This window comes from Brassica oleracea, chromosome C4 (genome assembly GCF_000695525.1).
Source record: "Brassica oleracea var. oleracea cultivar TO1000 chromosome C4, BOL, whole genome shotgun sequence".
In the NCBI taxonomy this organism is placed as follows: domain Eukaryota; kingdom Viridiplantae; phylum Streptophyta; class Magnoliopsida; order Brassicales; family Brassicaceae; genus Brassica; species Brassica oleracea.
This window is the reverse complement of record NC_027751.1, coordinates 19,696,292-19,724,029: the sequence shown is the minus strand read 5'-3', so window position 1 is coordinate 19,724,029 and position 27,738 is coordinate 19,696,292. Positions and strand designations below refer to the sequence as shown.

Below are 27,738 nucleotides of genomic sequence, written 5' to 3'. Positions count from 1 at the left end.
TGTTCTTTCAACTATATGTTAAATCTTCAAACTTTTTACTACTAATATCAAATCTACTAAGACATTTAGCCTTAATTTTCTCTAATTAGTATTTAATTTTCAATCCAAACAAATTTTTAAAATCATTTTTCAGCAGATGATAATATACTGAAATACGCAATTTCTGCAAGATAGTTTGATCTTTTTTCCCTAACGATTAAAAAATAGTTTGCCAATAATTGGAAAAGATAAAGTGTGAAATAGTTATTGATTTTGTAAAATTTAAAGTCTTTTAAACATTATTTACTAAACTAAGTAGAAGAACCCAATGAATTTTTTAATAAAAATATATAACCCTAAGAGCATACCAAAATGTTACGATTCTATCATTGCTTTTATGAGATGAGAAAGTAAATTATCTTATTTTCTAATGACATTCAGTTCAATTTATCATATACAAATGAAATTTATGGTATTTATATATAAGCAGGGAGTAGCACCCGAAGCAACTTTACATGTTGTTGTTCCTAAGGGAATACTTTTAGACAAAAGCTGATTGGTTTGAGATATATGATTTCAAATTATTCACATATATAAAAAATAATTATGTACATTAGTTGTGTTACGTGAGTTTTAATGTTAGTTGTATAGTAGAAAATTTATTACACAATCCAAATAATTTATATGATAAAACATATTAGCGGACTTGTGTTTGTCACAGATAAAAATAACTCTTCTTTGATAATAATTCTTCAATGTTCTTTTTTCTTTGAGATATATATTTTGTAATATGCACATTTATAAAATAAGTTATTAAACACAAGAATTAGAGGATACACCATATTAGCGGATTTAGGTTCGTCATAGATAAAAAAAAATCACTCTTTTATAACAATTTTTCTATGTCCTTTTTCTGCAACATATATATTTTAATGTGCACATTTATACAGTACCTTATTAAACACAAAAAGTTAATTTACATAAAGCAATCAGATCACACTAATAGAATACAGCTTCAAATTATACAACAATCCAACAAAAGAAAATATAAAATTGAACAACACAAATATCAACACATCACTAGATATTTACTAAAAATAATGAAGGTTACTGTCATTTTAATTCAAAACAAATAAAATTATTAAAGATAACAATATGATCTCAGAATTCTTTACATTATTGTTTGATTACAATATTTTTTCATTCTATAATGATTTTACATACTTTATAAATTCTTTATAAATTAATATAAGATAATTTTTATTATAAGTTTATAACTTCCCGCTCATCGGACGGACTGACCTTAGTTTATAAGATAAAATAGTAGCAAAGTAAATGCACAAAGTTTGAGTCTATAACTCTATTTGAATATAAACATAAAATATACATTCAAATATATAGATCTAAAACTTCCATTTTTAGAGGGGAAGATAAAAACCATGAATAATAATACCTATAAAAACATGATAATATTATGAGAAAGACGAGAGAAAAAATTGACAAATTAAACAAAAACATTTCTTCACATTCAAAGAATTTAGAGAAAAATGAGAGAGTTTTATAGAGAATGAAGAGAGTTTTAGAAAGAAGTGAGACAGTTTTAGAAAATTGTGCAGCCATTAATAGGGAGATTGTGTAAATTTCATTTATATAGGAAGACATAAATTGTAACTAGGTTAAAATTTACGACACTATACCCTTTTTGAAGTCTTATAAAACTAAAATTTTGGAGTATACTTTATTGTAAGTAGTTTTTTTGGAAGTCTACTATGACAATTTCATTTTTTTATTCTTTAGTGTATTAATAATTTAAATATATGATCTTACAATTTTGGAATATTAGTTTGAAGATTATCATTTAATATGTTCATACAAAAACTAAAATTAATCAAAATTATTTTGAGTTTTGTAATTTAATTTTTTTCTGTTTGGTAGACTGACAAATAGGTCTACTAGGATTTTTTTGTTCTTTATTGTTTTAAAAAAATAATATATAAATTTATTTTTTTTCGCTTTTTATTCTTCTAATTATTTTAATATATGTTTCACATTTTTCATAAAAAAAAAATAATTTAAAACTATTTTTTGTACTCTCAAATCCTAGTAGACATCTACTATTACGTAAAACTGAGTAGACTCATTATACGTCTATTTCACCCTAAACAACAAACTCCAAACCCTAAATGTGTACTTGATAATCAAAAAATCTTAATTAATCATTTTCTCAAATACCAAAATATGTAAAGTATGAACTACTCAACATTGATATGTCAATGTAGGTCAATGAAACAAAATAAAAAAGTAAAATCTAAAATCTAACCCTAAGAATCTAACCCTAAAAGACCTTAGTTAACAAATCAATATATATATTTTTAATTGTTCAATTATATTAAATTTTATTTTATAAACCTCATATTAGTTGTGATGATTTATAAATAAAATTCACAAAAATTACTTTTATATATTTTTAAAATTAAATTATTAGATCAAATTACGATATACACTTCTGAATCATTTTACACAGTAGACTTCTTAGGAATTTTACATCATGTAGACTTCTATTTATTAAAAGTAGACTTTTGAAGGATAGAATCATAAAATAACATATATTTTCTGTTATAAGGATTAAATGGTAATTTTGATATCCTTTAAGTTAGTTTTGAATTTGATTGAATATAGAGTGTAATTTTATGTTTCAAATGAATATATATGTTATATTTGGAAAATTTCCCTAGTTTAGTTGTTTAAAGACAGATATCTGCCTAGGGTTAATTAATTGGTTAAAAATTAAGATTTAGTTTTTCGAAAGATGAGGTTTTAGAGTTTGCTGATTAAGATTTTGAGTCTAGAATTTAGAATTTCGAATTTAGTGTATACAATTTTAAATTTATATTTTTAAAATATTTCTTTATATTAAATATATTACTCATTAAGAGTAACTTAGTCTTTTTGCTATTTAACGAAGACTATTTTAGTTTTCTTATCCTTGTGTTTTTTTGTGATACAAACTTTTATGAACTTTTTAGGAAAATTGCCATAATTCTTAATATGTGTGGCTGTTGTATTGCAAATTCTTATATATGTGTTTTAATGATTTTTTTCCTACTTGAATATGCTTAACACAACTTCAAACTCCTTATTCGCTTCACTAAAATAACATTGTTTTCATTTAACGATACAATAAATTTAATTTGAAGGGGTGGGGGGTTATTACATTGGGCTATTACATTTTAGTTTAAATTACTCTAATTTGTTTTGTTTGAGAAACTTTTACATTAAAATCCAGAATTTATCAGCAAATAAAAGAAAGGTTCAAAATACTGAGGAAAATCCATCCAAAAACAGTTCTCAAGGTTAAGAAACACAAAAGAAAATGAAACATTAAAATTTTATAGTCAATAACTCATCATATATGAATAAGTTTTAGTAATCAAATATATATTTTAGCACTTACATATTTTCTTCAAGATGGTAACAAATGCTATAGTGTCAAACTACATATGAATGTCTTATATAATACTCCCTCCGTTTCTTAAAAACTAGATGTTTTGGTGTTTACACACATATTAAAAAAACACTAATCATGCATCGATTTTTTGAAATTATCAAATTCCAATGTTTTTAAATTAATAGTCTTTCAATAAATCTAATTAATTTTATTGAAATTTTAATTTTTGTATAGAAAACATAAAAAAAAATCTATCTTTTGAGACAACTTTTCTTTCTAAAACTTCTATCTTGATGAAACGGAGGAAGTATTCCTTAATTTTGTGACCTTCAATAATTTGATTAATGTTCACTCTGCCAGGACCTACTATTTGCATCTTCCCTCCGTTGTTAATTTATGACTTTCTTATGTCCAGTAAGTTCTACGTTTTTCCAACGATCCTAAACAAAGATCTAAGGTCTTCCGTCCCTTACTCTACTCTCATCTCTTTACTTAGATGCTTGTGAACTCTTAACTATCAGAGAGAATGACAAGAAGAGTTGGAGGTCTTCGATATGTTAGATTCCTGATAAGAATAGTTTACTTAGATGCTTGTGTAGCTTTTCATCATGCTTGGGAGTACTCCAAAATAATGAAATATTTTTAGAAAAATGGTATACAATAATAAATATATAGATTTTAAGAATAAAAAGGAGAAAAAATGACCTCAAAGGCGTAAATCAAATGTATGTACACGGGGAATAACCGAATAAGTATCCTACCTAATTCTTGCCTCTCCATAACTGAGTTCGTAAGTGGAGTTATAAATTGGCGTTTAAAGCAAAACACAAACGTAAAACGATCATTAGTAAAACACCTTAAGAGGTTCATTTCTACCTACTGTATATTTAAAAAACTAAGGCCTAACAAAAACAAACTCCCCAATCAGCAATAATGTATATATATCAGTTCTACTTCTTTGGTACTTTAGGCCGTGACCTCATACTGGCTCTCCTTGCCACATCCCACGCCTTCTGTGGCGCGTATACACCTAACTGGGACGCAAAGAAAGATTCATAACCTGGTGAATCAAATGCAAACCCAGTGTGCTTTGAGAGCTCCCGTGGCAATTGGGATATCGCATAGCTTCTCGCTTCTTGAGGTGTGAGCTCGTTCTCTATCTCCAGGTGATCCGCTTTGGTTGCATCGGACTCGTGCCTATGAATTTCTTGAACGATCTGATAATCATACGGGAAGAACCATCTCTCAACCCTGCATCAGTAAAAGCATATAGATTCACTCATGTCATAATCATTAGAAAAAACATACTGTGTACGCTCTATTTCAGTGATTATACACGAGATAGCCACACTGAAACTGATAATATCACGGTTTTACTTACCCTTGGTAGATGAAATCTCCTAGAAGGGAGACAGCGGGAACAAGCAGCAATGTGAAGTAGAAATAGAATGTACTCATCAGGACATATATGACAAAGTAGACATTTTCCTGCAGAAAAAATGAGATTTTTAAGTTACAAACAAACAAAAAACATCACACAACAAAAGATATACTCAAAGGAAAGTAGTAGGCTGGTGTTACATTTCTATCACGTGATGTCGTAATCCCACAGTATACGAAAGCAAAAACAAGCCACGCAAGAATGCTCCCACCAACTGTGATATAATGCCATCTTGTAATGGAATTGCTCATCAAAAGAATGCGCACGTTCACAGCAATCACCAGACATGTGAAAACCAATGTGCTAACATCCCAGAGACCAAATATTTTGCCTGATGAATTTATAGCGCCAAAAGAAGAGGTGGTCACGAAGAGATAGCAGACGAGAGACTGATACACAGCAGAAGTAGCCCATACTGCTACGACTCTCCATTTGAAAAATGAGTTACGTATTCCCTCCCTATACAGTTCTGGGTATCTCTTCGAAAGGGACGCACTCACATCCTATCAAGGACACAATATAGAAATTAGTTCTCAAATAAAAAAAAATGAAAATAAGTAATTTAAGATGGGTATGCGAATGTTTTATGAGATCGAGAAAAGCTGGTACCTTCTCAAACAGCCCAAGGACAATGACAGGAAGAGCAGTGAAAAAAACGTTATACAATGACTGGAACCAATCATCGTAGAACCTTTGACCAGAAAATCCAGTTCGAAATGTAAACCAAAACTGAGTCAAAGTGAAGGTAAGATTCTTGTAGAAGAAATACATGACCACCTGCCAAGTAAGAGATCATAAGAACATTGATGAAAAAAAAAATAAGCATGTTATGCCGCAATCTGCCAAGTAAAAGATCATTAGATGTTTCAAAAAGTTTTGCGGCAAAAGACAAACTCAACCTTGCAGATTCTAAGATATGACCACCGTCCACTAACTCAACGTAAGTATGCATTGGACTTAATCTCAGATGTTGGTTTACTCGGATCAAAGCCAGCTGCCACTCCAATGGAGCAACACCATAAACTAATGGAGCAACACCATAAACTGGCCTTGGATAAGAGTTCGTTCCTTCAGGACGCTGAGCAGTATCGGAGACTAGTAGGGCGTTTGATCTACTTGTCTATAACGAGACCTGACATATCATATCCAGTACACATACTTGCACAATTCATGAAAGCACCAAGAGAGTTGCAATGGGAAGCTGCAATGCGTGTAGTTCGATATCTTAAAAGAACTGCAGGACAGGGCATTTTGCTTAGTTCACAAGCTGATTTCAAACTATCAGTGTTCTGCGATGCAGACTGGGCAGCATGTCCAGTGACCAGGAGATCATTAAGCGCGTATGTGGCTCTAGTTGGTGGCTCACCGGTGTCGTGGAAGACAAAGAAGCAGAAACTAGTGTCACACTCTTCAGCTGAAGCTGAATACCGGTCCATGGCGCAGGCAACAAGAGAAATAAAATGGCTGCGGGGATTGTTAAGTGACTTGGGAGTGAAGCAATCGAAGTCGTCTGAGTTATATTGTGACAGTAAGTCCGTTATTTACATAGCAGCCAATCCGGTCTTCCACGAGAGGACAAAACATATCGAATCAGACTGTCATCAAGTGAGAGATGCGATACAAGCCGGGATACTCAAGACTGTACATGTTTGAACTACTGAGCAGATAGCCGACGTATTAACAAAATCGTTGGGGAAAGCTCAGTTCGATTATTTGTTGTTCAAGTTGGGAGTAAGAAACTTTCATATTCCCAACTTGAGGGGGAGTGTTGGAGGATAATGATGAGTTTAGATATACTTGAGTTGTTAAGATAATGATGTAATTAGTTGAGAGAGATCTTGAGTATCTAGAGTTGGTGATCTCGTTGTAATATATATACGTGAAGAGAGTACGTGAATAAACAACACTTTTACACCAAGTTAACAGAAATCAAGGGGCAAGTTAACTAGTTGAAAATTTATCTTCTCAGATCTCATGCGATTTCAACTTGTCTTTGGAAAATGAAATGGAATCAGAATTACCTGTAAAAGAAGAAACCAAAATTCTTGGCGGCAGTAACTAGGGCAGCTTCATCTGGAGATGCAGCTTGATATACGATCTTCTCAGGGGACTCATCACCTTCAGGAAGGACTGTATGACAGATGGCTAGGCATCTAAAAAGTTCCTACAAATATCAAAAGTACAAATATCTTATAGTTAAATTAGAATCTGCATGTTCGCATGCCCAGAAATAGACGCAGTAGAAATCTGGAACCCAAAATAAGGAACTTCTCAAAACTACAAAAAATGTCGTTATAATAAGGAACTTATAATGCATGTATTCTAGGTCTTTGCTCTGGGAGCCTTGTACTAAAAACTACAGAATGGTTCTGATTGAAGCATCTAAAAGTATTATAACGACATTTTTTGTACCATTAATCAGAATCATTCTGTAGTTTTTAGTACAAGGCTCCCAGAACAAAGACCTAGAATACAGGCAGTGGTTGAACGTTGAAGCCAAACGAAAAAACCCTTTCGAGTTATTACCTTACAACTTCACATCTCAACACCTAGCAGATACAAAATTAAGCAAAATAACCTTATCACCTTACAAGTTGACACGTCAACACCTATCGTAACGTTTCCATGAAAGGAAGAACTCATGTTCTAGTTATCCTTATAACCCCATCATCTCTTACCTATTACAATCCTTAACCATATTGTGAGAAAATTATCTAAGAAAGTAAAGTACGGCACCTTGCAAAGATCAGGATTAGGCTCATTTCGCCAAGCTCCCCGCATTAGCCTTGGATCATCAAAATTAAATCCCTTTTCTCTAATTGCAGCAGTCGACCTTTCTTCCTGAGTATATTTGTTGAGATACAAATCAGACATTCTTCCATTGCACCATAATGCACTAGGCAACTTCCCCATCTGAAAAGAAATAATACCTCGTGTACTTTTAGGCCATTCCGCTGAGCGATTCCTCTTTCTATTTCAGTGACACCACATCCATAACTTATTCCGCCAATAGAACATTTAAAGAACTCCATCAAATTTCTTGTCAGCGTTCCAGTTTTATCAGAAAATTCCACCTGAAAGATAACATAGTAAATGTAATAGCACTTAGAAGAGTATCAAAGTATATATTTAAATAATATTCTAGAGACGGTTCAATTACAAGCAACAAATTTCCGCAAGGATCAGTAGTAGCAATATGCGGCATGGCCTGATAGCTACCTGTCCAAGCTCCTCGTTTAAATTGGAAGTCCTGGCCGAGGCAGGGGTATTTGTTTCAGCATGATACATATTGAGATCTCGGTTGATAAACTGAGTCGACTGGATAAACTTGATCATCTGGGTTTTTTCATTTAAGGAGAGAAGATTGAAACCACTCAGAATGCCAGTAATTGTAAAGCGGATCGTAAAAAATAGGATACTAGGAACAACGTACCTCTATGGAAACATAAAGGGAGATTGGTATAATTGATGAGAACAGAGTGATTAGAGTGAAAAAGGTGAAAAACCCTATCTGCGGAAGCAAATAGAAGCAATATGGTAAAAACCAGTAAATCAGAAATAGACGGAATCAACTTCAACTAAACAAAGCTATTACCGCGAGTCTGTTACGGTATTCCCAATCTGACTTCTGAAGGCCCAAGTATAGGTCCTCACGATCCGTCACAATTGAACTGCAAAATAATAATATATATAACTGTATCGCAACAAAACATGGTTCAACAATCGAAACAGAACTTGATAATGACAAGATCAACGAGAAACCATACCAGCCTATTGCTCCAATTAGACACATTGTGAGAAGGACACAAAATATTGTAATAATGAGTTTGTCAAGCTTCTTTTCCAGCGTACTTCTTTTAGATGGAGCATTCATCGCATTCATCATCACCTAAATAGTTTAAATTTACCATATAACAACATCAGGTTATGCGTAGCAACTATACAATGAAGTAAAAACCAGAGTCAGTCTTTGCAATCTTCTTTTATTTTGAATATGGTTTCAGAATACAAGAATCCTGTAAGCTAGAAAGAAAAGTTTGTAACCGGGTTTCTCATAAAAAAGCTTCACAACAGCTTACCTTCGTCTCATGGCCAGTAAAAACAACAGCTCCAACTATGTATTCTGTGTTTCTAAGACTGCATCCCTGAAAATGTAGATTCACAAGTCTCAGAATATTATTAAATTTAAGGGTATAAAGCTCTTCAATAGATGCATGGAAATGTATTCAGTAAAATTTAAAGGCCAAAGATATAAAGTTCCATGAAATCAAGATATCTCATAAGTAGATCACAACTTGATCCATGATAAGAAAACAATATGCATGACCAAATCATAAAATTGCAAAGATAACACACAAAGGGGGAAAAAGAAGCCAACGGCAGAAACAGTTAATCATACACGCAACAAAAGCTGGTCGGGACAGAGAGGCAACGTCTGCTTTTGTACTACAAGATTCCCCGTGAAAGTATACAGAGAATTGTTCGGTTGCTCACACTGAATTTCACCTACATTGCAAAAGACACAGATGATGGAGAAAGTAAAGACATGTGTAAAACAGTTCCAACCCAATCTTGCTGAGACGAAAAAGAAAAAAAAAGATAAAATGAAGGGCAATCGGCGCTATAAAAAATAATAAAAAATTAGGTCTACATGTATAATATAATTAGAGAAGAAATTGGATAAGAGACAAGAACATGTATCATCAGTCAGAAATAAGACATAACAACTCTTTCTGCAAAACATTTATAGGAAAATTCTACCAGACAAACACTAAACAAATGACCAAAAAACGGACTGCTATATAAGACTTTGCTGCCATTAGTTTTGGTGATGTTTCGATCCGTACATCAGGATGTGATCCAATGTGTGATAATAAAATTAACAAGTAGCTGTACAACCAATACCCAATCGCCTGAACCTACTAACTTTATTAGCAAACCAGTTCGTTCTAGACGTCACTTCCCCTCTGACTCTGTCTACGATTTTTTTTTTTTTTTTGCATGAATCCAATCAAAGAAATAGGCTAACCTTTAAACTCAGAAGCTTTCTCTGGTACCAAGTAATCCCATGTCCTTTCAAGGGCCTTTCTTATTTTTAAATTTGTTTCTCCATCTAGATTTGCAGTCTGCACTCACAATAAATACGCAATTGAATGGCACACTAGGTAAGAGAAGATTTTAAATAACAGCTTTTGTTCTGGAGAAAAGAAGGCACTATATTTCTGGAAAGGGGAAGTGTCAAAGAAGAAGCACCTCAACATAGCAGATACCATCAGGATTAGTGCTGGACAGGAAAAGAATATCGGCTGGAAAAAAAGTATCTTGTTTTATCTGCAAAATCAAGAATCTTATTTAACAATTATGGATCTTAATTCAAAGATAACAAGATTATCGAACGAAGCTCTAAATTAGATCCCCGAAATGTGGTCAACACAAACAAATTTCCTAAACACAGTGTCCTTTCCAGAAGAACAAAGCTGATGTTTGATAAATATTAACTCGTTTACAAAGGAGAACAAAACAGTAATACACAATTAAACTGTACGACACCGAGGAAAGTAGCACAATGATACACATAAATCACAGAAGGTAACTGAACCCTACCAGAATAACTATAATGCAGGCAGTACAAACAACTAAACATATGCGCCAACAACCCACTGTAACAGTAACACACAGCAATATATAAAACGGGTAACCAAAGAGAAATTCATCTAATCATGTTAGAATAAGAAATGATTAACCTTGACAATATCTCCAACTTGCAACTTTCGCCACGGAATAGGTACCCACCGTTGGTCTTCTAAAATCTCCACTGTGCTATTATTTATGGACATATCATTTTGAAACCGTTTCTGCACCAAATTATCCATAGAAGGATTTAGAAGTTGAGACACAGGTGGGTCTTGAGACTAGCTTAACAGAGTATTTTAGCGCTGAAATTATTCTACTCTAAAGCAAGGGGAAAGGGAATATTTCTGCAATTTTTGTCAAAAAAAAAGAAGAACAAACGAGTATCCCTACCCAGTCTTCGAAAGCCTCTTTAATAAGAGAGACGAGAAGCACCATTGAGAGCGGAGCTACATTTGTTATTGGACTCACAGGACTGCGGGACAAACAATGTATCTAGTTAATAACTGCATAGACCATGCATAATTAATCCTTAAAGTTTCATCCAACCAAAATAAGAGAATTCTATGGACAGGATATGGAATAAACATAAAGAAAGCTTCAAAAACTCGTCAAAGTTAACATACCTTATAGGTGTCATTGATAGACACGAAATTCCAAGAAAGTATATGTTTGCTATGCGCCTAAACTGTCAGGAAACACATTATAACTAAGATTACACAACACATAACAAAAAAAGCCATGTTGAAGGACAGGAGGTGTTCTAAGTGTTTACAAAGTACATTGTAACTTCAATTAGGAATCCGTTCCTAACTTCACAGGTAGATTCATACTAGTGTAGAATCATAAGTGCATGAGAGACAAAAATAACCAAAGAAACTCCCACATCATTGAACTTATTGGATGTGTGATATACTAACTCCGAAATACATGCCTGGAGCTAAGTTAACAACCCTTTTTTGATCCAAGCAACAAAGAAAAAGCATGAATATTTACCTGTTCAAACAGACCCTTGGGCAGAAAGGTGAAAACATTATACTTTGTAGTCGAAATCGAATTACCCTGAAGCAACACATTAGTCAGAATAACCAAAAACACACAAATTGACTGTAAGCATAAACTAGAAAGAAAGAAAGAATAAAAATTCAGAACGATGAAGTAAGAAAAACGAATTCCAATGTGCGTATCCAGTAATCGATTCAGTGCAATACCTTGAAGCGGACGGGCATATTGGAATCTCGATCATTGCAGTAGACGGTACGATAAGACGGAGCCTGAGGCTGTATATGACCCAACGTCACCGTTCTAGACGGCGTCCGCCGATGACTAGCCGACGAATCGACGCTTAAACTACCCGATCGAACCATTTGGATTCACCCCCCGATCCAACAGGTCGAATATTCGACTTCGCTATATTTTTGGCGTCGATTCTTCGTCTCCTTGATTGATTCGATTAGGCGAGATCTGTTGGTTGTAATCGACGGTAGAAAGTGGAAAGAGAGAACACCACCACCCTCTCTCTCCGTTTCAACCTTTATTTTTATTTTTTTTGTTGGTTTGAAGAGAATGCTTCTTCCGGGTCGAAATTTTTTTATTTTTTTTTTTAATATATCATTTTCCATCTCTTTCGGGTTATCTCTACCCAAATCAATCCGCAGTAACATAAATTTTGTGTTTTCAAATTTCTCAGTGGATAGGATAAGACTACAAAAAAACTATGACAAAATAACAAATAAATAGACATTCTGAAAAATTAGTATTAATTAAATGATAAAAATGACTAATTTATTTTGAATTTTAATTTTTTATTTTTATTTTTATTTCACTCTTTAAATAATAAATCTTGAACCATAATTACTAATCTCAAACTCAAATATAAAATAAATAACTAACCTTTTAAATTTTCATTAATGATATTTTATGAATCTTATCCGTTAGATTTATCTTGATCCGTTATTCGTTTCGATTCGTTCTGAAAAATGAATATTTATAAAACATCGAATCAAAAAATAGTAAAATGTAATATCCATAAAAATAGGAGAAATTGTTTGAAACACCATAAGTTAAATATCACTTTTCAAAATTACATTCAGTCAAAAATACTCTAATACTTGAACTTGGAGTTTAATGATTATCGTTTTATGTTTTAGTATTTAGGGGTGTTGTTAAGTTTATAAATAATTCTTGAACATTTATAAATAGTTTAGGGAACATAGTTTAGTCTTTTTCTTCACAAAGTGGAGGTATTTATGAAAATATTTATTATTAAAAGGTAAGTCTAAAAATAGTATCAAATACGTGATAAAATTAGAATTATCCTAAAATCAAAGAAAATCACAAATACTATTTAAAAAAGATATCTAATTTGATTTATATGTTTTAGATATATATAATGTAGTACAAGTCATTATATATATATATATATATATATCTAATGATATAAAATTGGTACGTTATTTTTCAAATTTATGTTTTGGTTTGTTGTAGACCTAATTTGACTTTTGTGTTGAGTTAAATGTTAAAATTTTAACATATTAATTTTATTAGGTTTGATAATATTGAATTGCTTGGCTTTGCTTTATTATATGCGATAAGACATTAGTATTTTAGTTTGATCATATTATTTGCTATTTAATCAAGATGTTATGTTGGTATATTTAGTGGCAGAGATACCTTAATATGAGGGTGGGCCATGTGAACCATATGGATTTTATTTTAAAAAATAAAATTTATTTATATTTTGAAAGAAAAACTGAAAAAATGTTGTAGATTTAAGTTATCGACCCGCATATCATAATAAAATTATGCAAATGACCCTAATGAAAAGTTGAGCTGACTCTGCCACCAGATATACTAGGGGCATTGCCCCTGCGCAAGCGCGGAGTTATGGATAGAGTTCTTTCTTCATCTCAATATTTGTTAGGGTTATTGTCGCTGTGAATTTTGCGTTTTGGGCTGATCATTGTTTTTCAAGTTTTTTATTGTTATAGAGTTAGAGTTGTGATGATGAACTGTATATGCACTGTTCTCCACTCATGAAGGACTAAACTGTGTTAGTAATGTGATTGATATAGTTCGTGGTGTTGCTTGATGTATCACTGAGACTTATTGTTTGTTTGTCTTTTTAATTTGTTACTTGTACTGTTGAGATTACATAAATTATATTAATGTTGTTGAGAATATTAGTTGTGTAAGTTGTGTGTATTAAGTAATAATTTTTTTTTATTCTTATTATGTTGGTTATATGTTTTTTTTATATTTAAACTTGTTGTTTTTACCGGACCTTTAAAACAAATACATGAAGACTTGTAGAAATAACTATAAGATGAGTAACAATTAGTATTTGGGCATTAATGAGTTTTAAACGAATATATGTATTTCTTATAAGAAGACAATAGCATTGGCCTGTTGACATTGAGCATGTAAGTTATTTTCATAAGACAAGAGGAGTGAGCAGGTGGAGATGTTATTGCCGCCTTTGTGTCTGTTGGGATTGTCTCTTGTACCTCCTGGTGTGGTTGTGTTTGTTTCTCTTTTATTTGATGGGTAATATATAAATAAAAATCATTGTTAGTTGTATTTACCAGAGAAAGTTTGTAACTTACTCTGTTTTTTTATTTAGGTAATTTCACTGATCTTGGTCGTCGTCTTCGTCTTCTTCGTAAGTATCTGCGAAATTAAGTTTGTAAATTGTTCAACCTCAAAACGATCGACTTTCAAAATGGAATCTGCTTTCAAAGATGACATGTAATGACTAGCACGTCCGACGGGAGTATTAGCACGTTCGACGGGAGTAAACCCATGAATCACGGAATCCGCAAATAATATTATTCAACAAAGAATCAAGAAATCAATTAAAACAATTATGTTAAATAAGTGTGATGGATCGAAGATTAACTTACCTTTTCATTAAGGAATAGAACCGTGATTCCCACAAACTCCCTGTCTTTCTTGAAGTTCAGGATATCCCAGAAGCGGAGGAAGCCAGAGGCTATGCTCTGACTACTACGACCAAGACAAAGAGACTCGAAGGTTGAGTGATGGACGCCGGTTTGAGGAACTGGAGAGGCAGAGGACAAACATTTTCTAGAAGATGGTTAAAGCTAAGAGGAATCAGTGAGTTTTGTGGAGATGTAGATTGGGTTCATCAAAGATGAAAATCATATATATAGGGTTTATAGAGGGGCTAAAAATCAGAAACATTTATGACCAAGCGATTTAAGATGGGGACATGAAGAGTTCACCGGTGAAAAAATAGATTACGAGCAGACACACGGCGCAACTCTGTAACTCAGACTTGTTTGAGACAATGATGAAAAGAACTCAAACTCATGTTAAACGACAACAGTTTACAATATGGAAAAACTATAATTGTTGCAAACTTGAGCTTTTTTTTTCATATAACGTGATGAATCTCATTTAAAAATGAAACCCATAATACACTTGTAGGCCCGACCCTCAGAGGAAACCGAAGAAGCGAGGGCTTCCGACCTTTATAAATATATATTAGGTTCGACCATCAATGTACAAAGTATCATTTAGCTTAGTGGTATAAATGTTAAAGTTTATTTCTCAATAACCCGGGTTTGAGCCATGGACTTGACACTTTTTCACACTTTTTAAAAGTAGAGTCCACAAAACGCGACGTGGCGTGCTGAAAAGTGAGAAAAAACTCAACTATTATAATATAGATTTATTTAATTTTATTAATATATATTATTATCTTTTTTATTTTTAATATAGCTAAAAGAAATTGTTTAACACAAAACTTCTATAAATATTTTATAAATTATTATTACAACAATAAAATTGATATAAGAGAGTTAAATTTAATATTTTGTCACAAATTTAAGGTATATATGGAAATTATTATCATTTAAAAATAAATAAATAAAATTGTATTAAATTTTTTGTAAAATTAAAATTTTCTGTCAACTGATTAAATCGAACACCTCACAAAATATTAAAAACAAAATTCAGGATATGAAAATTTTTTATTACTGAAAGATTTCAGATCAAAGCAAATCACAATATGAATATTTAAACAGAATATTGTTTAAAAATATATATTTTTATTTAAACAGAATATATATATACTGTAATTTCTGGATATTCGCCTCTGTGTTCAGGCGTAGTATAAGCCCATCCGTGTTTGCGCTGAGCGTCAGGAGATTGGTGCGTGATAATAATGAAGTTTCTTATTGGTTATTAAAGTCGACATGCTAGACTAGTTCAGGGACCTTTTGGTTGTTATAAAATGAGTTGATTACATATTAGAACACATTTTGTCTTTCTTTTACACAAAGAGACACATATCATATGTGACACACTTTCTGGTGGGTCCAACTAGTTAGTTTGACAAAAAAGCCCTTGAAAGAAATGAGATTGAGTTTCGTTTCGTTGGGGGAACAACCTTGACTCATTTTTTGAATTGACTTTACAACTTGTAGAGTTTATGTAGTTTTCTATTTATATTACTATTATTCCATCTAATGTTTTTATTAACTTTTTTCAAATACTAAGATATACAAAACAATTATAATTGTTACAATAAATTGTAATTTTTTCTCTCTTTATTTTAAGATCCATTTCCATATATATATTTTATATATTTTAATAATTATATAAAAATGCATGAATATAAAAGATGTAGACGGAAAAATGTGGTCATAGATGGATTAAATGAACATGCACAGATAGCTATTTTTACATTTTCTTTAACAATTCACATATTTATTATTTGTTTCTAATTTGAACCAAAAAATATTTTATAGACAAAAGTTTTCAATTAAGATGTAGGTAAATATAGGTAAATCATTCATCTAAGTTTTCTTTAGAAAATGAAAAATGTGGATTAGATCGTGGACATGGAAGATGTGGATGGATAAATGTGGACACGAGTTCATGTGGATACGATTTTTCATCAACTCACCAATTTTCTTGACTTAAAAATATCGACCATTGCAGCCGCAACCACCACCATTGAGTTCATGTTCCAACTCGCTAAAGGTTTCATCTTTCGATCTACTGTACATCGCTGGAGACTTACCCTGTGAACATGTCCAATCAAACACAACTAATTCTCAATCTCAGAAAAGACAAACTCTGAGATCTAATAGATCTGTGAATCTTGTGGACTGACGGTGATGATAGATTGTGGAGTGCTGGTGACGACGACCGCGGGTCGACTCGTTTTCTTTTTCAATGTCTTGAGATTGACGAGTATTCTATTTTTCTGATGGATTCATGGTTTACGAGAATAAGAGGAAGCGATCTGCAAGCATAACATAGGGGTAACTGGAGTTGGGTGTCTTACAGGTTCTTAGCAAGTGATTGATCGTGTTTATGTGAGTTGATGTTACAAACATTGATTTTTATTTGTTTTATGTTTTTTGTATTTTTATTTGATATATTAAAAAAAAAAGTTTAAAAACCTTCGCAGCCACACAAATGGTGTCGGAAACATTGAGTTGTCCATGAAGATGAAGATAGAGTCGTTGAAAATGGAGAAATATAACAAATTGAAGAAGAATAAAAACACAAATGCAAAGAATGTAATGAGATGTCCACAGTTTGTTTTCCATATTTTTTATGTCCACGCATTTTTATATAATTGTTAAAATATATAAAATATATATATGAAAATGGATCTTGAAATATAGAGAAAAAGAAATTACTATTTATTGTAAAATTATATTTGCTTTATATATTTTAAAACTTGAGAAAAAATAAATAAGATAGAAGAAAGAATGAATAATAATAACATTAAACAAAAAAATAAAACATTTCTTTATTCAAAAAGAAAAAAGAAGATAACTTGACGAATAAGATGTGACGAGAGAGAAAGAGACCACAAAGGGTATAAAGGACAAACAACAAGACAAATGTGTGTTTCAAGTGAAATGTGCTCTTTAGCTATATTAAAAAATGAAAATGTCTTGGGATGTAAATTTTTCATCGTTTCTACGGTATTGGTCGTGACGTGGGCATCATGACTTTTCTCAAAGTTTAGTCAGCTGCTTTTGAGATAGGTTGTTGAACGACCTGATTATGCGCACGCTCCCAAATATCGTGGAATGAACCCCTCCCCCACAAAAAAAAAAGACAATTTGTTGGCAATAGATAATAAGAAAATAATTGAAAAAATTACACTCTCGGTCACTTTTTCACTTTCGTATTACGCCGCAAGCCACATTCCACTTGAACAATACATGATAGTGTATCAAAGACATCAATGCCCTCTAACTAAAGGTGAACCAACTTCACTTCCTTCTCTCCTCTATCTCCCAATTTCGAGTTTCTTTGTTGAGTAACCAAAACAACACGTGGTCCCTCTCTCCTCTATCTTCTTAATTTACCAGTTCAAAAATCCTAATCGATCAAAAAAAAAATTTCAGAGGCTACAGAGACTTCGAACTCATCCCTCCCAGAAAGCCACCTCCTTTCTCATTCCTCACGGCCCACCAGATTTCTTTTTCTTACTAACATTTCCATCAACCTTCTCATATCTCCTGTTCTTTAAAGCTATATAGTCGTTTTTCTCTGTAAGTTACCAACTTGAAGCGTTAAAGACATGCGAGGTAGGATTCTTGATTATCTCTATGAAAGTCATCACCTTTGGAGATGCAAGTTCTTGTTAGATATTTGAGGTCCAGTTCCTGATTATTATCTCTGAACCCTGATTTTTTTATTTTGGGATTTGGTATGGTGTTTAGCATTAGATTGTTTAGATCTTCATTATGCCCTTTATTTCAAGTTTTCTAAATTAGATTGTTCAATTACGGTCTTTGAGTCTCATATTACCGTTTCAATTCCATGACAGGACAAGAATTTTATGACAACAACTTTGAGTGTCACAGATTCAAACACCCATGGAAGAAGATGACACTCCATCACACTCCCCTATGGTCAGCCAATACGGCACACAACATTACGTCCACAACTCCCCATACATGTCTTGCCTGTCAACAACTCACCGTCCACACCACACTCGTCCACAATTCACCCGTCCACAACTCACCCATCTATAACTCACCCTTCCACAACTCCCCCGACCACAACTCTGTTGTCGTAAAGTCTCTTTCTTTTTATCTCCTCACCACCGCAAACGGCCTTGGTCTTTGTGAATGTATGGGGCAAGCGGGAAGTGGCACCTAGTGCAATGTAAACTCAAAAAGTGGCCCATTATGTAATCAACTATTTAGCCGGTTTTGCTAAAAAAGGTTAATATTAATAATTTAACCAGAAACTAAATAGAGAACTATACGTCTTTTTCATTTTTTTTCTATAACGGATTCAACAATTAAGTTTTCCTGTCAAAAGTATTCAATTGTACGTGAGATTGTTTAATCTGGGGTGACATGTCCAAAGATGGTAGGGTTTTAGACAGACTTGAATCTAGCAGATTTACATTTTAACATCAGGTAAAAATATTTACTCTCTCTTAATGAAAGCATTTACATACTGTATAGGTCAACGAAAGAAAAAAAATTGTGGAAAAATTTATCTGAGTTGACAAAAATGGATAACGTGTATGTATGGTGCACCGTTTATGTTTGTTTATTGTTATTGTGTAGAATAATTTTATTTTAATTTATTATTTGAGTATATTCACTAAGCTGATGTTCATTGCTAAGAAATTTTATATCCTTTCTTCAAGAGGGCGACGACCTAAAAGTTTGGTTCGGAGAGAAGAGAAGACTCAGTTTGTAATTTTGTATGTTCTTTATTTCTCCTTACTATCTGCTTCTTTTGTTTCTTCTTTCTGTCATTTCTCTTCATTTTCTGTTGATATTAACAATCCCTTTCTCGTCTTTATATATTGTGTTTCTGATATGTGCAATCAGAATTTACGTACGGACGATTATCTGTGTGGACTAATATAGTTGAATCGCCTAATCGAAACCCCAGGAATTAATAGGTTTCTTCTAATTATATAAAAGAGCAAACGAACCAGTTCTGTAATGTTAGAAAAGAAACATGAATGCAACAAAAAAAATTATATTGGTATAGATGAAATGTAGTGTTTCTGATTCTATCAAATCAAACTTAGCAAATTTGTTGTCTCTAGCTTTTAAGCTTGAATTTCAGATAAAGATAAGCAAATGGAAGTTTCCATTTGTGGTTTCTGTTTTTCTTTTCTTTTGTTTACTGTTGATGCTGCTTCCTTATGAGCAAGACCCTTATTCATCTTTGAAATCTTAACTCCTATTGTTGTGTACTTCTTGGGCAGGAAACTTACGGCTGAGACACTTTTGTTATTTGGAGTTGAGAAGCTTTGGGACCTTATTGTCCGGGAATCTGAGCGATTAAAGGGAGTTGATGAGCAATTCACTGAATTAAAAAGTGACATAAATATGTTAAGGTGCTTTTTGAAAGATGCTGATGCCGAGAAGCATACAAATGCAATGGTGAGAAATTGTTTGGAAGAGATCAAATAAATCGTTTATGATGCATAAGATATAATTGAAACCTTTCTTATGAAAGAACTTGGGAAAGCAAGTGGGATCAGGAAGCATATGAGAAGGCTTGCTTTTAGCATAGTAGATTGTATGGAACATGCAACAGAGATGAGAGGCTCGAGTAAGAGGATCTCCAAAGTGATACTCAGTATGCAGAGTTTTGGCTTGCAACAGAACATTTCTGGTGACGGCTATTCACAGCCTTTACAAGAAAGAAGGGAGATGCAGAAAACGTTTTCTAATGACAATGAAAACAATCTTGTTGGTTTGGAGCAAAATGTTAAAACTTTGGTTCACTATTTGGTGGAGGAAGATTGCATTAGAGTGATTTCTATAACTAGGATGGGTGGTATCGGTAAAACCACTATTGCTAGACAAGTTTTTAATCATGAGACAGTGAAAAATCATTTTGAAGGGCTTGCATGGGTATGTGTTTCACAACAGTTTACACGAAAAGATGTGTGGCGGACGATCTTGCGGAATCTTCAACCATATTATGAGGAGATTACAGAAGATGAAATCCAAAACAAACTCTTTGGACTGATGGAAACACAAAATTATCTGATTGTCCATGATGATATATGGAAAGAAGAAGATTGGGATAGAATAAAGCCATTTTTTTTTATTAAACTGGGGGTATCTCAGACCTATGGAAGGACCCAAACTAATCTCCAAGTGGAGGTGCAGCTCACGGATAGACCCTCTCTCCGAGTATGCAAATGGGCCCTAAAGCATGGGTCCATATCCGTGTGGTGTCCAGAAACATCATGAAGTAGTTTCTTCCAGCAGGTTTCGAACTCACAACCTGGTGCATGAAGGAGCCCGTCCTTACCATTGGGCCATGATGTTCCGGACAATAAAGCCAATTTTTCCACAGAAAAAAGGTGATGTTTTATGATGAATATATTAGACTGTTCTTTACTGATATTCACTATTTGGTTAAAGAAATATAAATCTATCGTTGTGTTTCTTTTTTCTAAGAATATAATGTAGTAAATAAATATAATCCAGATCAGAAAGTAATACTTACTTCTCGTAATGAGGATGTGGCAATACGAGCAGATCCAACATACGTGACCTTTAAACCACAAGGCTTTACTCATGAAGAAAGTTGGAAACTTTTTCAAAAGATTGCATTTCCTAAGAATGAAGTAGACGGTAAGCTTTAAAGATTCATGGAATATATCTAATACTCAAAGCAAACTTTTCTTGTGTTTGTTTGCAAAGTACCTAAAATTCAAATATAAAAGTGAAATTAATTATTATTACCCATTATGATATACATAGTTTAGTGCTGATAAAGAAATGGGAGAGATATGTAAGGAGATGATCAAACATTGTGAAGGTTTACCATTGCCTATAAAAGTGTTAGGAGGGTTGCTAGCTGCCTAATACACAATGCGTCAGTGGAGAAGAGTACATGAGAATTTGGATCTCACTTTTTAGGAAAAACTATTTTTGGTGATGCAATGGTAGGTTGGTTTATCATGTGTTGTCTTTGGGCTACGAAGAGTTACCTATTTATTTGAAGCAATGCTTCCTCTATCTAGCCCATTTTCCAGAAGATTGTGTGATTGACATAGAGAAATTGTCATATTACTGGGCGGCAGAAGGCATACTAAAGCCTCGATGTTATGATGCAGACACTATTCGTGATGTTGGTGAAGAGAAATATGGTTATTGCTGAAAGAGATGTTACATCTTTGAGATTTGAAACTTGTCAGTTGCATGACATGATGAGAGAAATTTGTCTACTTAGAGCCAAATAAGAGAACTTCCTACAAGTGATTGACACTTGTGCCTTAGCCTCAACTTCACACTCTCCGTCTATTTGTAAATCTCGCAGACTAGTCTTACATTTGCCTAGTGATACATTTCACAAGAAGGTGAGATGCATAACATAAAAATTAGATCCCTCTTATTTCCCTTGGAGTACTATAAAGAAGGTTGGACGACATCAAGTTTAAGCTTTACGGGTTACAATTGCTAAGGGTATTAGATCTTTCAAGAGCCAAGTTTGAGGAAGGCAAGTTACCCTCTAATATTGGAAAGCTTATCCACTTGAGATACTTGAGTTTATACCATGCATGGGTATCTGATCTACCTTATACTATTCAAAATCTGAAGTTGCTGCTCTATTTAAATTTTATATCTAAATGGGGAATCTCCTGTTTATGTGCCCAATGTCTTTAGAATCGTCTATTTTCTTAACTTCGTTTTTATTATATTGTTTATGTCAATCCAGTTTTCTGGCTTCTACAGGTTAGAGTTTTGAGAATCACCTTTTTATTTAAATGTTATTAATCCCTTTAAACAGTGATGATTCAAGCTTGAATGAGCGATTCTTCCAAATGATGATAATAGAAGACAGTGGCGGAGCCAAGATCAATTTACACTGGGGTCAAAATAATTTTATGGGGTCAAAATTTATTATTAAATGGAGTCAAAATAATTTTTCTTTAACAAAAACAAAAAAAAATTAAAAAATAGTGGGGTCAGCTGACCCCACTCCCCATACACTCCCTCCGCCCCTGATAGAAGACCAGAGGATGCAAACTACACCGTAGATGTACTGACTAGATGTATGGTCAGCAGAGATGGGGCTGGCAAAAAGAAAAGTAAGCCTGTGCCATTTAAGCAACGTGGTGAGCCCGTTGTGGTCTCTAATATATTTATCTCAGGTAAACATGGCTGCTGCGGTTATAATGTTTACACAAATTTTAATGCGGCTTATCCTCCTCGGATTCAACTTTGATGATATGATTCTTCTTTTCTTTATTATCATGGACAGATTAAGAGTTTAAGCAGTGCAATGTTGTGGAATTGAAGCGGAAGGTTGCTTGTGAAATTAGCAGTGCAGAGGAATTGACATTGACGGAGCTTATGTTCAGTGGTGTCTTCAAGGAAGCGAAGGTGGAGGAGTTGGCGAGAGAGGCTACCTGACGCAGCTAAACCCAGAGAAGAACTCGACTTATTCTTCATACAGTTACAAGACACAGCCAGGCGTGTTGCTGAACTTCAGCTTGAGTGCAAGAAAACCTGACTATTTGAAGATTTGGGTCCATAACTTTTGTCTTTTGTGACAGGTCGATATCGACTTCGAGAGTTTTGTCCACTCATTCAGACCGGATATAATGGAGGCGGTTTATGCGTGGGCTAAAGGCTCCAAGTTTTATGAGATCGATGGAGATTGCTTGTGTTTTCGAAGGGAGCATGATCAGAGCGATAAGAAGAATGGAGGAAGTTCTACAACAGCTTATAGTAGTTGCAAAAAATCCATAGGTGAAACACAGCTTGAGGCTAAACTAGAAGAAGCAGTTTCCAAGATCAAGAGGAGCATTATATTTGCAGCATCTGTCAACTTGTGATGCCATTTTGTTTATTTCCGGCAAAAGTAATAAAACAAATGAAGCCAAGAGTTTTGTTTGTACAGTCTTTCATTTGTCTTAAGATTTTTTGACATGTATTAAGAACGATAAAAAGCATGAGGAAATTTTTTTTATTTCATAATTTTATTTATGGCCGTTGGTTGTGATGTAGACCAAAAGATACTTTCTTTACAAAGCCACTCAATACCCAAAACGCTTACCACTAGGTGACTTCATAAGACCTGAAGACAATAAAACTTCGCTGCTATACACAGACATCTCATTTCTCAACTGTCTTGCAATACTTTCTGCTTCTTTCATTTTTTTCCTAGGCGTTAAAACAGTGATGACCTGCCCTCTGTGTTCCCGTTTTCTTCTGCGTCAGTTTTGGACTGCATCCTAACATTAACAGTGAGTTTGTTCTTGGGTGAAAGTTTCTTCACTTCCTCAGGTGTGTAGATAAATATCTTTCTCACCATTCCACAGAACTCGCTGCATCACAAAATAGAAGACCAAAAGGATTTTCAATAGGAAAAAGTAGATGCTGCTCTACACTGTTAAGCAAAGCTGTGTTTCTTTCACAGATGCAGCTCTCTTGAGACAAAAAAAAAAATTCGACTTTCAGACCACAAAGGCACTTACTTCCAGGGATCATCACCCACCATCATCATGTCATCTTCATCATCGGTGTAAACAACTTGCCATTTTTTGGTAGATTCTATGAGTTCACCCTTAATGTCGAACATCTCTTCCAGCTTCCTGAACAAGTCTTCATAACACTCTGACCTTGTCAAATCAACCGCTTTGCCTACTGCACTTCCTTGCATGTGAACCTAGATAAAATAGCCAAAGCAAGTCACAGTCACGGTCAAGATTCCGTTCAATTTTGATAGAGCGAATAATCCACAAGGCTAATTAATCACCTTTGTGCAGCTGCGTATCTGTCTAATTTGCGATTCTTGAGGAGACCTCGGAGAGGATTTCTCAGGATCACCACTACCCGAAGGAATGTTAGATTGGTTGACATTTAATGGCTCAGGTTGCCGACCGGAGTCAAACTCATTGGATGGGACAGGTTGATCTACAGCGACAGCACCGGACACAGAGGCAGCAGAGAAACATTCGTCCACATTAACATTTTCAACTAGCTCAAACCCAAAAAGCCTGCAGACATTTCCATTGGTTTGCTTCTTTTCAGTAGGAGACTCGTTGTTAACAGCTGAAGCAAAGGATTCAGCTGCACTATCCGCATGTGTGGGCCAAAAGGCTGATCCAATGGATACTCCAAATGATTTGTTCCCACCATTTGCAGAAGGAGAGAACAACGGCACCGAGGAGGGATTGACTGCCGGGGATTTCCACAGACCATCTGCAGTAACTGAAGAGAGCATCAATAAAACGAGGTGGAGCTGCCACAAGTAAGAACAGTACAAAGGAGAAAAAAAAAACAGAATACCAGGAGTAGATGGAGCAGTGGTTGGTGAAGGCAAACCAGGAGGTCTCGGTCGTTTGTTTCTTTGTGGAGGAGGATGTGAAGAACGCATACTATTTGCAACTATGGGCTCAAGTTCCCATGGTGAAACTCTTTCAGGACGAAATACAGACGAAGACTCGTCCCATTGAACCTGAAGCATTATCAGTTTGGCAACAAGCATATTAAGAAGATGCATCACCAGAATCACTCGGCTAAAGAGATATAAATTCACAACTTGCTCCACTGCAGAGTATAACTGTATAGCTAACCTTCAGCGATCTCCATTCAGAATCATGCCAGACCGAAGACTTGTTTTCCTGAACACCAACTATTGTGCCACTGAACGAACCTGCATTATTAAAACACACAGAAAAATAAACTGGGAGTTATATTTGCTTTATCAGCAAAAAGAGAACAAGCTAGTTAGATGTGATACCTTTTCTCGGGAGCTTCTTCACCCTCAAACCTCATCTTGAAACGCATGCCTACAGACAGCTTCTGGTTCTTAGCTTCGAGATACCTGTTGACGCTCACAATAAACTCTGACCTACTTGTCCTGATAATAGAAGATATGTCAGCCTTGATTTACAGCCAGATGATTATAATCAAGCATATGCAAGTAACAGTAACTGAAAGGCATTGCAGAAGTTAGGTTTTCTATATAAAGCTGACAATTCAATGCGGTAGGCTGATGAGATTTGAACCATTTCATGGCTCTAAAGTGTTATCAGAACGACTCGATTGAAATAAAGTAAGAAAAGCAAAACCTTGGCTTGTAGTAGACGGAAAATATTGTTCCTGTTGTAATGGCATGAGCGGCGGTTGCAAGGACCCCAATATGCATGCTATAACTTGAAATGACTGAGGATGGGATATTAGTCTGTTGTCTCATGTGCCGCCTAACACCAACTCGGAGCTCTTCATTCTCACCCCTGAAGGACAATACTATGTCACATGCTCAGATTCTTAAAGACAGTTAATATTCAGATAGATAAAATGATAAGGAACTTGCCTTAAGAATATGAAAGCATCACCAGCAACTAGTTTCTTCGAGCTAACGAAAACACTCCACCCAGTTGTTAGCAAATGGCGCCTTGGTTGACCTGGTATTCACAACCTCATGATATTTATTAGTCGTAGAACAATAATATTGAGCTTTAAAAATCATCAAATAATAAGATAACAAGTATATTAACCTCGGAAAATGTGCCTAAAATGCCGTTCATTATTGTGCAAATCAGTTGCAACCAGTTCTTGCCATGGTGGTTGTTGGGACATATCCTAAATAATAAGCAACGTATTAGAGAGAGAAAGAAAATAAAAAGCAGGTGGTGTGGTTTCCAGAAAGCAAAAGGAACAATGGAAGCAACTCTGACCAAGGGTGGAAGACACTCATCTGCGTGTCTCCGAAGCACAGAAAATCCACCATGTGTGCTTGTGTCCGAAGCAGTTAGTGTCTTGCAAAATGAATGTACTGTGCACTTTTCAGGTTCTTCAACAGGGGCATCCGGGCTCATAGGTTCACTTTGCTGATGATCAAACACCATGTAATCAAGAACACAAGTAAATACAAAACAGTTACACCAAACCAATATTCTTATGCTTATAATAAACTTACATCTGCTTCTGGCAATAAGGTTATTTGCGCATATACTTTGTCAGTCTTGGACTCTGCCTGCGCTTGCAAAGTGAAACAAGACGACTCAAAATTATTAGCCAACACATTTCATGAATAAAGGTAAGTAAAACTCTATCAATATAGAATGGATTTCAGCCTACCCTGCGCTGGATATTGATCACTTTACAGAGAATCTTAGATGGGAGATTAAAAGAAGGCATTTGTTGCTCCAAACCTTGATGCATTGATGCCTCGAGCTGCATAGGCAGTGATCAATTAAATGCATAAATGTGATAATAAGATAAGATGATCAAATGATCATGTGAAATCAAAACAGGCACTACATTTCATCTCTTCTATACAACAATACATACTTTGTGATTTTATTTTAAGCTAGAACGCATCCACAAGATAATTTGAAGTGTTCATATAAAATATAGAGTAAGAATAGTCCAATTAACATACAGTACATGACAATGTCAAGTGATTCAGACCAATAACCAAAATACCTGTTCCATGTGACCTTCAGGGAAATAATAAACTCGTTCCCCTTCACGAGGTAGGGTTACAAGAGGTCCAGCACAAGCATGCCATAGTTCCCTAACTAAAGCATCACTTAACGCCCCTACAAACCAATGGAATGGCGTCAACACAAAAAGCAAATAACTGTTTGTGTATCTCAAAAACAAAGCAAGAGGTGCAATTATATAAATAAGCTATCTCCATAGTACAGTCAATTCAGACTCAGAAAAGAGCAAACACCCTTGACAAAATGGTCTAAACAAAAATATTCCACAAACCTCCAGGTTTTCCAGATGAATGATTTCTAGCTGCCAATTGAGGATCCATTTAATTTATATAAGTTCACCTGAGAAAAGAAAAAGAAAGAAGTGAAGTATAAGATCGATATGTCTTTCTGAATGAGGACGAAGATGGGCCTATTGTAGCGACCGTGTTCCGAAGATCGATGTTAGGATGATCTGAGGACTGACTGGCCGAACTGTGAGAACGTACTGAATGGATTGGATGATGCTAGAAAGAGCTGATCAGAGTTCGAAGGACTTTCCGTGGGTGGATGGGAGAACTTGGATCGGCGCCTGATTAGTAGCGACTAGAGCGGAACCATGTACCCGATTAAAGCTAGGAACGGATCTGTTTTTGAGCCAAACAAAGCTCCATCAGTCGGTCTTACGCTCGGGTTATTGGACAGGCCGTTCGGTTTGTTGAAACTCAGGATGTTCGGGCAACTCGATGAAAATCCAGGCAAAGCGGAATTTTCGGACAGCGATGGTCGGATCCGGACAAGTGTTGTTGGATT

General features: G+C 34.4%; 3 protein-coding genes and 2 pseudogenes across 3 annotated transcripts; 2 read left to right on the top strand and 3 right to left on the bottom strand.

Moving 5' to 3' along the window:
- Positions 1-4,147: 4,147 nt before the first annotated feature.
- LOC106342274 (phospholipid-transporting ATPase 3-like) lies at positions 4,148-5,792 on the bottom strand. The gene is made up of 5 exons (XM_013781154.1): positions 5,768-5,792; positions 5,478-5,645; positions 5,009-5,371; positions 4,809-4,915; positions 4,148-4,678 (listed from the first exon to the last, which is right to left on the bottom strand). The coding sequence occupies exons 2-5, from the start codon at positions 5,637-5,639 to the stop codon at positions 4,378-4,380; spliced, it is 933 nt and encodes a 310-aa protein (XP_013636608.1). The 5' UTR covers positions 5,640-5,645; positions 5,768-5,792; the 3' UTR covers positions 4,148-4,377.
- A 102-nt stretch (positions 5,793-5,894) lies between these two features.
- Positions 5,895-6,521, top strand: LOC106338329 (uncharacterized mitochondrial protein AtMg00810-like). Its single transcript, XM_013777337.1, has one exon. It carries the CDS (start codon positions 5,895-5,897, stop codon positions 6,519-6,521), a length of 627 nt encoding a protein of 208 aa, XP_013632791.1.
- A 364-nt stretch (positions 6,522-6,885) lies between these two features.
- Positions 6,886-12,065, bottom strand: LOC106338328 (phospholipid-transporting ATPase 3-like). The gene is made up of 16 exons (XM_013777336.1): positions 11,711-12,065; positions 11,496-11,561; positions 11,126-11,187; positions 10,893-10,974; positions 10,613-10,723; positions 10,122-10,199; positions 9,898-9,994; positions 9,268-9,374; positions 8,948-9,013; positions 8,636-8,757; positions 8,464-8,539; positions 8,302-8,379; positions 8,088-8,204; positions 7,799-7,942; positions 7,605-7,709; positions 6,886-7,032 (listed from the first exon to the last, which is right to left on the bottom strand). Exons 1-16 carry the CDS (start codon positions 11,864-11,866, stop codon positions 6,886-6,888), a joined length of 1,614 nt encoding a protein of 537 aa, XP_013632790.1. The 5' UTR covers positions 11,867-12,065.
- A 7,913-nt stretch (positions 12,066-19,978) lies between these two features.
- LOC106338327 lies at positions 19,979-21,864 on the top strand (annotated as a pseudogene).
- Positions 21,865-23,445: 1,581 nt separating this feature from the next.
- Positions 23,446-27,738, bottom strand: part of LOC106343068 — an 11,939-nt pseudogene continuing 7,646 nt past the window's right edge.

Coding starts and splice junctions, on each gene's coding strand:
- LOC106342274 (XM_013781154.1), bottom strand. CDS start 5,639: ATGTATTTCTTCTACAAGAATCTTACCTTCACTTTGACTCAGTTTTGG. Junction 5,372..5,477: donor TCCTTGGGCTGTTTGAGAAG/GTACCAGCTTTT, acceptor TGTCCTTGATAG/GATGTGAGTGCGTCCCTTTC. Junction 4,679..4,808: donor GGAGATTTCATCTACCAAGG/GTAAGTAAAACC, acceptor TTACTGATGCAG/GGTTGAGAGATGGTTCTTCC.
- LOC106338329 (XM_013777337.1), top strand. CDS start 5,895: ATGGAGCAACACCATAAACTGGCCTTGGATAAGAGTTCGTTCCTTCAG.
- LOC106338328 (XM_013777336.1), bottom strand. CDS start 11,866: ATGGTTCGATCGGGTAGTTTAAGCGTCGATTCGTCGGCTAGTCATCGG. Junction 10,200..10,612: donor AAGTTGGAGATATTGTCAAG/GTTAATCATTTC, acceptor TTGATTTTGCAG/ATAAAACAAGATACTTTTTT. Junction 8,540..8,635: donor CTAATTGGAGCAATAGGCTG/GTATGGTTTCTC, acceptor ATTATTTTGCAG/TTCAATTGTGACGGATCGTG.